The 11,697-nt window shown below is 41.3% G+C and overlaps 1 protein-coding gene across 1 annotated transcript; it reads left to right on the forward strand.

The window, feature by feature from the left end:
- Window positions 1–10,253: 10,253 nt before the first annotated feature.
- LOC109558025 (olfactory receptor 2A7-like) lies at window positions 10,254–11,192 on the forward strand. The gene has a single exon (XM_019959513.2). It carries the CDS (start codon window positions 10,254–10,256, stop codon window positions 11,190–11,192), a length of 939 nt encoding a protein of 312 aa, XP_019815072.1.
- Window positions 11,193–11,697: the final 505 nt, after the last annotated feature.

An 11,697-nucleotide genomic window follows, 5' to 3' on the forward strand; every position in this document is an offset into this window, starting at 1 on the left:
TTGTTTGGGATAAGGATTATTGCATTAGGATGAGGGCTATGGTGAGAGGAAAATTATGTCCTGGGTGTCTATCTTTCTGAGCCAGAGTTTGTATTCAGTGCAACTGGATTGGCAAATAAAGATGTTCTCATGGGGAGCTCTTCTTACCTGAGCTGTAAACATGACCCTCTTGGACCTGGTTCCCATCTTTCTCCACATTACTTCAGTAATGTGATTAAGGATGGAGGCCAGAGCTGGCGCTAATGAAAGGAGACAAAGAAAATGAGAGCCTCCTTGCCCAGGCTGTGACCTCTGCATGTGGGCTCTGAACTCAGCCACAGAGGGAAAAGACTCTTAGGACTATGTTAAATACTTTTTACTTCCTTTATAAATGTGATTAAAATACTTGCTACATTCGGTTCAGTTCAGTTCAGTCACTCAGTCCTGTCTGACTCTTTGCGATCCCATGAACTGCAGCACATGGGCCTCCCTGTCCATCACCAACTCCTGGAGTTTACTCAGACTCAAGTGCATTGAGTCAGTGATGCCATCCAACCATCTCATCCTCTGTCATCCCCTTCTCCTCCCACCTTCAATCTTTTCCAGCATCACAGTCTTTTCCAATGAGTCAGTTTTTCACATCAGGTGGCCAAGGTATTGGAGTTTCAGCTTCAGTATTAGTCCTTCCAATGAATATTCAGGACTAATTTCCTTTAGGATTGACTGGTTGGATCTTCTTGCAGTCCAAGGGACTCTCAAGAGTCCTCTCCAACACTACAGTTAAAAAACATCAATTCTTCAGCTCTCAGCTTTCTTTATACTCCAACTCTCACATCCATACGTGACTACTGGAAAAACCACAGCTTTGCCTAGATGGACCTTTGTCAGCAAAGTAATATCTCTGCTTTTTAGTTTTCTTTCTAGGTTGGTCATAACTTTTCTCCCAAGGAATAATCATCTTTTAATTTCACGGCTGCATGAAATCATTATCTGCAGTGATTTTTGAACCAAAAAAGATAAATTCTCCCACTGTTTCCATTGTTTCCCTATCTACTTGCCATGAAGTGATGGGACCAGATTCCATGATCTTAGTTTTCAGAACATTGAGCTTTGAGCCAAAATATTCACTCTCCTCTTTCACTTTCATCAAGAGGCTCTTTAGTTCTTCTTTGCTTTCTGCCATAAGGGTGGTGTCATCTGCTTATCTGAGGTTATTGATATTTCTCCCGACAATCATGATTCCAGCTTGTGCTTCATCCAACCCAGCGTTTCTCATAATGTACTCTGCATATAAGTTAAATAAGCAGGGTGACAATATACAGCCTTGACATACTCCTTTACCAATTTGGAACCAGTCTGTTGTTCCATGTCCAGTTCTAACTGTTGCTTCCTGACCTGCATACAGATTTCTCAGAAGGTAGGTCAGGTAGTCTGATATTCCCATCTCTTTAAGATTTTCAACAGTTTGTTTTGATCCAACAATCAAAGATTTGAAATAGTCAATAAAGCAGAAATAGATGTTTTTCTGGAGGTCTCTTGCTTTTTCAATGATCCAACAGATGTTTGCAATTTGATCTCTGGTTCCTCTGCCTATTCTAAATCTAGCTTGAACATCTGGAACTTCATGGTACATATACTGTTGAAGCCTGGCTTGGAGAATTTTAAGCATTACTTTACTAGCATGTGGGATGATGACCATTATATCCACTACTACTACTATATTTTTGCCTACTACTGTGGGCAAGAATCACTTAGAATAAATGGAGTAGCTATCATAGTCAGTAAAAGAGTCTGAAACGCAGTACTTGGATGCAATCTGGAAAACGACAGAATGATCTCTGTTCATTTCCAAGGCAAACCATTCAGTATCACAGTAATCCAAGTCTATGTCCTGACCAGCAGTGCTGAAGAAGCTGATCGGTTCTATGAAGACCTACAAGACCTTTTAGAACTAACACCCCCCCCCCAAAAAATGTCCTTTTCATTATAGCAGACTGGAATGCAAAAGTAGGAAGTCAAGAAACACCTGGAATAACAGGCAAATTAGGCCTTGGAGTACAGAATTAAGCAGGGCAAAGGCTAATAGAGTTCTGCCAAGAGAATGCACTGGTCATAGCAAATACCCTCTTCCAACAACACAAGAGAAGACTCTATACATGGGCATCATCAGATGGTTAATACCAAAATCAGATTGATTATATTTTTTGCAGCCAAAAATGGAGACGCTCTATACAGTCAGCAGAAACAGGACTGGGAGCTGACTGTGGCTCAGATCATGAACTCCTTATTGCCAAATTCAGACAATCTGAAGAAAGTAGAGAAAACCACTAAACCATTCAAGTATTACCTAAATCATATCCCTATGATTATACAGTGCAAGTGAGAAATATATTTAAAGGATTAGATCTGATAGACAGAGTGCATGAAGAACTATGGATGGAGGTTTGTGACATTGTATAGGAGTCAGGGATCATGATCATCCCTAAAGAAAAGAAAAACAAAAGAGCAAAATGGCTGTCTGAGGTGACATTACAAATAGCTGTGAAAAGAAGAGAAGAGAAAAGCAAATGAGAAAAGGAAAGATATACCCATTTGAATGTAGAGTTCCAAAGAATAGCAAGGAGAGATAAGAAAGCCTTCCTCAGTGATCAATGCAAAGAAAAGAATAGAATGGGAAAGACTAGAGATCTTTTCAAGAAAATTAGAGATACCAAGGGAACATTTCATGCAAAGATGGGCTTGATAAAGGACAGAAATGGTATGGACCTATCAGAAGCAGAATATAATAAGAAGAGGTGACAAGAATACACAGAAGAACTATACAAAAAAGATCTTCATGACCCAGATAATCACAATGGTGTGATCATTCACCTAGAGCCAGACATCCTGGAATGCAAAGTCAAGCAGGCCTTAGGAAGAATCACTATGAACAAAGCTAGTGGAGGTGATGGAATTCCAGTTGAGCTATTTCAAATCCTAAAAGATGATGCTGTGAAAGTGCTGCATTCAATATGCCAGGAAATTTGGAAAACTCAGCAGTGGCCAGGGGACTGGAAAAGATCAGTCTTCACTCCAATCCCAAAGAAAGGCAATGCCAAAGAATGCTCAAACTACTGCATCATTGCACTCATCTCACAGGCTGTATATAGAATGACTGCAAATCATTAAGAGAAAAAAAAAAAAAAAACTCAGAAGATGGGCAAAAGATTTGAATAAATTCTTCATACAAAAAGATATCCAAAGGTCAATGAGCATATGATAATGTGTTCAATACAATTAGTCATCAATAAAATATAAATAAAATCACAGAGATATACCACATTAGTTAAAATTACAAAATTAATATCAACTGTTGGTAGGAATGTAAAATGATAAAACCACACTGGAAAACTGGCAATATTTTCTATTAATAAAAATAAGCATGCATCTATCCTATGGTTTGGTAATTCTATTCCTTGGCTATACCCACTGAAAACAAGTATACAAATATTCATAGAAACTTAAGTCACAATAGCAAAAAACTAAAAAGAACCCTTGGCCACCTGATGCGAAGAGCTGACTCATTTGAAAAGACCCTGATGCTGGGAAAGATTGAGGGCAGGAGGAGAAGGGGATGACAGAGGGTGAGATGGTTGGATGACATCACCGATTCAATGGACGTGAGTTTGGGTAAATTCCAGGAGTTGGTGATGGACAGGGAGGCCTGGTGTGCTGAGATTCACGGGGTTGCAAAGAGTCGGACACCACTGAGTGACTGAACTGAACTAAAAAAGAACCCAAATATCCATAAAAAGTAGGATAGACAAATGAATTTTGGAATGTTAATATCAACTGTTATACAGCATAAAAAAGAGTGAACCTCTGATACACAAACAGCATGGGTGAATTTCAAAAACATTTTATTGAGTCAAAGAAGCCAGAAACAAAAGCGTTCATGGTGTGTGTGGGTTAGTTGCTTAGTCGTATCCGACTCTTTGCAACCCCATAGACCACAGCCCACCAGGCCCCTCTGTCCATGGAATTCTCCAGGCAAGAACACTGTAGTGGGTTGCCATTTCCTTCTCCAAAAGAAACTATAGAAAGAAAGAAAGGGAAGTCGCTCAGTAGTGTCCAACTCTTTGCAACCCGATGGACTGTAGCCTACCAGGCTCCTCCATCCATGGAATTTTCCAGGCGTGAGTACTGGAGTGGGTTGTCATTTCCTTCTCCTCACTGTGTGTAACTTATTTATAAAAGTTCAAAAACAGGCAAAACAAATCTGTGTGACAGAAGTCAGAATAGTGGTTATCTTGGAGTAGGAAAGTGACTTCTATTAATAGCAATGAAAGAGGTCACAGAATTTTCTGTAGTGATGGAGATATTCTATACTTTCTTCTGAATGGCGCTTACACACATGTATTGATCTATGAAAATTCATTGAACTACACACTTGGTATTATAGCTCTAGCACTTGGAACTTTGGACTGGCAGACCACATGGATCTGAAGCTTATCTCTGGTACATAAATATGACTCTGCTGAGCCCATATAGGTGAATCGTGGGACACGCCACAGGGACTCTGCATCAAGGCTCTCCACGTACAGCAAAGACAATACATCTTTCAGAAACACCATTATTCACATATTACTGAGACTTGGTAGAGACTAACCAAAGAACATCAAGTTACTATAAAACCAGAGTTGCCTGTTTGAACTGAGATGCTGTCAGACCCCTCCAAGTCATAAGACACTGTGATCACAGCAACTATGCATTATACACTGAATGTGGAATAACTTAGGCCAAGAACACCTGCAGAAGACAAAAGCAAGTGGATGAACAGCTGGTCCAGACCTCCACATCACCTGTATCACTGATGCCTCCCTCTAATGCATGTGCGTGCACACACATGCATGTGAAAAATCTCCAAGAGATTTCCTACAACCAGTTGATAGTTTAGGAAGAAAGGCTTGATACAAGGATGGTTTGACTTGTTATATTGGTGCAATATATGTAACACTCAGGTGTGGGGCCTTAAAGGTAATTAGAGTAAATTTGTCATTGCCCATACATGAAATTAAAAGATGCTTACTCCTTGGAAGGAAAGTTATGACCAACCTAGATAGCATATTCAAAAGCAGAGACATTACTTTGCCAACAAAAGTTCGTCTAGTTAAGGCTATGGTTTTTCCTATGGTCATGTATGGACGTGAGGTTTGGACTGTGAAGAAGGCTGAGCGCCGAAGAATTGATGCTTTTGAACTGTGCTGTTGGAGAAGACTCTTGAGAGTCCCTTGGACTGCAAGGAGATCCAACCAGTCCATTCTGAAGGAGATTAGCCCTGGGATTTCTTTGGAAGGACTGATGCTAAAGCTGAAACTCCAGTACTTTGGCCACCTCATGCAAAGAGTTGACTCATTGGAAAAGACTCTGATGCTGGGAGGGATTGGGGGCAGGAGGAGAAGGGGATGACAGAGGATGAGATGGCTGGATGGCATCACTGACTCAATGGACATGAGTCTCAATGAACTCCAGGAGTTGGTGATGGACAGGGAGGCCTGGCGTGCTGCGATTCATGGGGTGTCAAAGAGTTGGACACGAATGAGTGACTGATCTGATATGATCTGATAGGTAGCCATTCAACTATTCATCTACCTTGTGGAGAGAGAAGTTTCCTGAGACGGGACCATTCACGGTCTCCTGGAAAATGGCAAATGGGTTGACTGGTTGGTCATAGACCTGGAAGGAGCACAGTTGGGATACCGGGTGAATGGAGGTATGGGAAAAAGATGTGAGATAGCACACAAAGTATCTGAATCTGTGCATAGCACACTCATGCCAACCAAAGACATCATTGCAGAAGAGGCATTAATCAACCAGGTATAGGATGACTCAGTAGATGTTGGGCAGCCTCTGCTTTGGCCTCTCCACTGACTGCACACTGAGCACACAAATGCAGTAAGCAATGCGATGGGGCTTTGCGCGAATATAACAGCATAGGCTGCCTCTCACCAAGGCTGCTCTACTGTGCTGAATATCTGCTCTGTTGGCAGCAAAGCCCAATGCTGAGCCCTCAATATGGTACCTTATTCTTAAGGGGACCAGTAAGTCAACTGATTGGAGAAACAAATGGCAACCCAATCCAGTATTCTTGCCTGGGGAATCCCATGGACACAGGAGCCTGGCATGGGGTCGCAAGAGTCAGACACAACTTAATGACTAAACCACCACTGCCACCAAGTCAGTTGATCACGTATTGAATCCTTCCACCCTATATAGGGCAATGATCCATTGGGTTGCAGATGATATAAATCACAAGTATGAATTTCCCTTTCTTGTTCACAGTATCTTGATCAGTACCTCCACTGAGTGCTATTAGATCATGTGATTTCAGATATATATAATATCACCTCAGTCCATTTCACAATTGTTCACATTTCCTCAGGCTCATTTCACAGCAAAGGAGTGACAAAGGGCAAATGGCCAAGGAATTAACTGGTTCCAATACATTTTGTTATTCATTGGACCTTTGGATGGTATCACTGACTCAATGCAAAAGAGTTTCAGCAAACTCCAGGAGACAGTGAAGGACAGAGGAGCCTGGCATGCTGCAGTCCATGGGGTTGCAAGGAGTCAGACAGGACTTAGTGACTGAGTAACAACAATACATATTGTATTACTCAGACCTTGTAGATCAGATAGAAATTGTAACCTGACATGCAGATTTGGAGCACTGGGCTCTTGATAACACTCTGAAGCATTAGAATACTGCTGTTCAGTATATACTGATAGTAGTATATGCCTACTCTGACAGGTAGAATACATGTGCCCCACCATAAGGATAAAGAGGACAGGAGTGGCCCTCTACTTTTATAGAGCTTATCTTTTCCATGAGGAAAGCACCAGAAATTATCAAAAGCTTTTCAAAAGTAAACTTCGTCAGCCCTTGTGCTTTACTCATTCATCCTCCAGACAGATCCACAAGCTGCAGGGCACGTCCAACATGAAACCCTAACTAGGATGCCCACGCATTTCCAGATCGGTGCTCAAGGGTGTAGGTTCTGAGTTGCTATCTAAAATGATGTGATGATTAAGATTTTTATTCTGCTACAAGGTTCACCATAGCTGCAAAATGAGGCCAAGTACACTAAAAGAAATACAGCTTCAGGAATTACTGTCAAGTTTCTGTTTCACTATCAGATAATAAGCAAGAATCAATCTCTGCATCTCCCAAGTGCCTCTTGTATGTTTGGGAGCTGGACCGACATAAAAATTCATGAACCATAACAAATTCCTGTATTGGGGGGGCAGTGATATTCATGGAGTAACCAGAGAGTGAGAGCTGGACCATAAAGAAGGCTGAGCACTGAAGAATTGATGCTATTGAACTGTAGTGCTGGAGAAGACTCTTGAAAGTGTCGCTTGGACTGCAAGGAGATCAAACCAGTTAATCCTAAAGGAAATCAATCCTGAGTATTCACTGGAAGGACTGATGCTGAAGCTGAAGCTCCAATAAGTTGGCCATTTGCTGTGAAGAGCCAAATCATTGGAAAGGACCCTGATGCTGGGAAAGATTGACGGCAAGAGGAGAAGGGGGTGACAGAGGATGAGGTGGTTAAATGGCATCACTGATTCAATGGACATGAGTTTGACCAAACTCCAGGAGATAGTGAAGGATAGGAAAGCCTGGTGTGCTGTGGTTCATGGGGTCACAGAGTTGGATATGACTTAGTGACTGAACAACAACAAGAATGTAACTTAATATGTGTGTACTCTTTTCATTATGAAGATACTACCTGTTCTTAACCTCTAAAGACCTTGCAATTTCTCTTGTTTCCTCAGAGACTACAAATCCTCTTCCGTCTCAGAAGGGGGGCAGTGGTTGTCTTCTGTGTGCCTCTATAGGGAGCACATTGGTGTGAGACCTACTGTACCCTACACAAACCCTCATGACAATTGGGAAGGAGCCCTGTGGATATTATAAATGAATAAAGCCTTCTCTTCTCTTAGGCAGCATGAGTAACCAAGGTCCTTTTTCGATAGTCCTCAGAGGAGGAGCAAGTCTTTCAGAATCATCAGGAAACTTAGCCACACCGGGTATGTTTGCTTTTTTATGCATGAAGGTGGTGTGGGGTCCATACAGCACTCATCTCTAAACACACAAGTTTCTTAATTGCCTTTGTGAGTTCTGGCCAAATATATTTGAACATCATTTTCATTGCTTTGTTACCGTCACTCTTCAATAACATGCAAAAGTGTATTTTCATTCACATTCCCATTTTGCTCCTTGATAATATATTAAGCAAAATATCAATGTGTTAATATAATCTGTATCTGAATGGTTATTTTTGACTGGTGGCTAACTATAAGTAAGGAGCAAAGTGTGTGTGACTTTCTGCTAAATGTTTAACATTTGTAAAGTCCAGTGCCTTTTTATTAAAAAAAAAATAGGCTTGAACTATCACATACAGAGAGAAGTCAAATATTTAAAGGAAGAATATTCAGTTTTTGGATTCAGTTCAGTTCAGTTGCTCGGTCATGTTCAACTCTTTGCGACCCTATGGACTGCAGGACGCCAGGCGTCCCTGTCTATCACCAACTCCCAGATTGACTCTAACTCATATCCATCGAGTCGGTGATGCCATCCAACCATCTCATCCTCTCTTGTCCCCTCCTCCTCCCACCTTCAATCTTTCCCAGCATCAGGGTCTTTTCCAATGTGTCAGTTCTTCGCATGAGGTGGCCAAAGTATTGTAGTTTCAGCTTCAGCATCAGTCCTTCCAATGAACACCCAGGACTAATTTTCTTTAGGATGGACTGGTTGGACCTCCTTGTTGTCCAAGAGACTCTCAAGAGTCTTCTCCAACACCACAGATCAAAAGCATCAATTCTTCAGTGCTCAGCTTTCTTTGTGATCCAACTCTCACATCCATACATGACCAGTGGCAAAAACATAGCTTTGACTGGACAGACCTTTGCTGGCAAAGTAATGTCTCTGCTTTTTATTATGCTGTCTAGGTTGGTCATAGCTTTTTTTCCAGTTTTTGTATAAGTGTACAAATAGCTGTATGTTTATGTGCAAAAACAAGAGTCTGAGCCATGAGTATGAGCTTGATAACTCCACCCTCAGAACAGTGGTGGGTAAAATGGAATTTAATAAACAAAATGATTTATTTTTAACTTTCTGGATATGACATCACGGGAATAGTAACAAAGGAGTAACAATGGAAATTGGATGATTTGTAAATGTTTATAGTTCTATCGCCATTTAAATTGAGAATTATTATTCATTCTTACTCTCTCCAAGATAAGATGATCTTGCATAAAAGATGAGAATAAAATTTAAACAAGAGGGACAATATTATGTTTATACTTGCATTCTAATTGTGGAATCTTAGCGTAAGAAAGATTATTTAATTCAATCTTTCAAGGAATTTAGACCCCTTTCCATCATCCCTCCCAGAAGTCCTGTAGCTATTCTCAATCACCTGTAGAGCCAATGTCTGAAACAGAGTATTTCTAGAGTGTTTATCAATAATGAGTCCTAATCTAATGAAATTATTGATTCTGTTTTGTGTTTAGATAAACAGCACAGTATATATCTATTCAAGCATTCATATAAATGTTCATCTGAATATTGTGAAAAGCTAAATGTGAAAGAATAGATTGTAGGCTGAAAATAGGTTTTTGTACTTGAACAAGCAGAGATTTTGTGCAATATTAGTTGTGGAGGTAACCACTAAGATGCAGAAGTGGAAAGTGTGTCTCAACAGGCAGGTAAGTGGTTAATTCCTAATGGTGTACTTTGGAAAATGGTATGTCTACCTAGAGAATGCACTGTCCTTGATAAAACCTTCCAACTCAAAATTAATGTATAGCAGCTTAACGACTTTAGCATGTATATCAGTTAAGTGTCATAGTTTCTGGGGAAAAAAATGGAGATAACTTTAATATAAGCAAAGAAGAATAAAATTTATTTCAATGATATGAGATATTTCACTGAATGAAACAAAAACTCTATATTTGATTAACATGTGGCAACATACTTATTTTGAAAATTTAGCCTCTTAAAAACTTAACAAGAGAGAAAATATATGTATATATGTGTTTATGTGTATGTATACATTTTAGGATTACCAAATAAGTTATTTAAAATTCCATTTAAAAACACAAAAACTCACCAAAAGGGTTTCTGAATACATTTTTACACCACAGAAAGGTATAAGGTGACACAGCTCTCTTTTAAGAGACTTCTCTTTAACCCTGGACATTAACTCAGTTCCTTCTGTCGTAGGGCTATGGGAGACAATATGTCCTCTGTCACTGAGTTCATCCTACTTGGATTTCCCCTTAACACAAGGACTCAGATGCTCCTCTTTGGGCTCTTCTCCCTGTTCTATGTCCTCACCCTGCTGGGGAACGGGGTCATCCTGGGGCTCATCTCACTGGACCCCAGACTGCACACACCCATGTACTTCTTCCTCTCACACCTGGCCATCGCTGACATGGCCTATGCCTGCAGTACGGTGCCCCAGATGCTGGCCAACCTCCTGAGTCCAGCCAAGCCCATCTCCTTTGCTGGCTGCATCACACAGACCTTTCTCTTCTTGACATTTGCGATCACAGAATGTCTTCTCCTGATGGTGATGTCCTATGATCGGTATGTGGCCATCTGCCACCCCCTCCGGTATTCAGTCATCATGAGCTGGAGAGTCTGTGTCATGCTGGTGGTGACTTCCTGGACCATTGGAGTCCTTCTGTCTTTGGTTCATCTAGTGTTACTTATGCCCTTACCCTTCTGCATGGCCCAGAAAATCGATCATTTCTTCTGTGAAATCATGGCTGTTCTCAAACTTGCTTGTGCAGACACACACATCAATGAGCTTATGGTATTGGCTGGAGCAGTTTCTGTGCTAGTGGGACCCTTCTCCTCAGTTATAATCTCGTATGTGTGCATCTTCCGTGCCATCCTTAGACTCCAGTCAGGGGAAGGGCAAAGCAAAGCCTTCTCCACCTGCTCATCTCACCTCTGTGTGGTCGGACTTTTTTATGGCACAGCCATTATCATGTATGTTGAACCCAGACATGGGAATCCCAAGGAACAGAAGAAATACCTTCTCCTGTTTCACAGCCTTTTCAACCCTATGCTGAATCCCCTTATCTATACACTTAAGAATTCAGAAGTTAAGAATGCCATGAAGAGAGTGCTGGGTATAGAGAGTTTTATGAAAAGATGATCACATCTGGGTTGACAATGACCTCAGTTCAGTTCAGTCGCTCAGTTGTGTCCAACTCTTTGTGACCCCATGAATCGCAGCACGCCAGGCCTCCCTGTTCATCACCAACTCCCGGAGTTCACTCAGACTCACATCCATCGAGTCAGTGATGCCATCCAGCCATCTCATCCTCTGTCGTCACCTTCTCCTGCCCCCAATCCCTCCCAGCATCAGAGTCTTTTCCAATGAGTCAACTCTTCGAATGAGGTGGCCAAAGTACTGGAGTTTCAGCTTTAGCATCAGTCCTTCCAAAGAAATCCCAGGGCTGATCTCCTTTAGGATGGACTGATTGGATCTCCTTGCAGTCCAAGGGACTCTCAAGAGTCTTCTCCAACACCACAGTTCAAAAGCATCAATTCTTCGGCACGCAGCTTTCTTCACAGTCCAACTCTCACATCCATACAAGACCACTGGAAAAACCATAGCCTTGACTAGACGGACCTTTGTTGGCAAAGTAATCTCTCTG

Source organism: Bos indicus, chromosome 4 (assembly GCF_029378745.1).
Source record: "Bos indicus isolate NIAB-ARS_2022 breed Sahiwal x Tharparkar chromosome 4, NIAB-ARS_B.indTharparkar_mat_pri_1.0, whole genome shotgun sequence".
NCBI lineage: Eukaryota > Metazoa > Chordata > Mammalia > Artiodactyla > Bovidae > Bos > Bos indicus.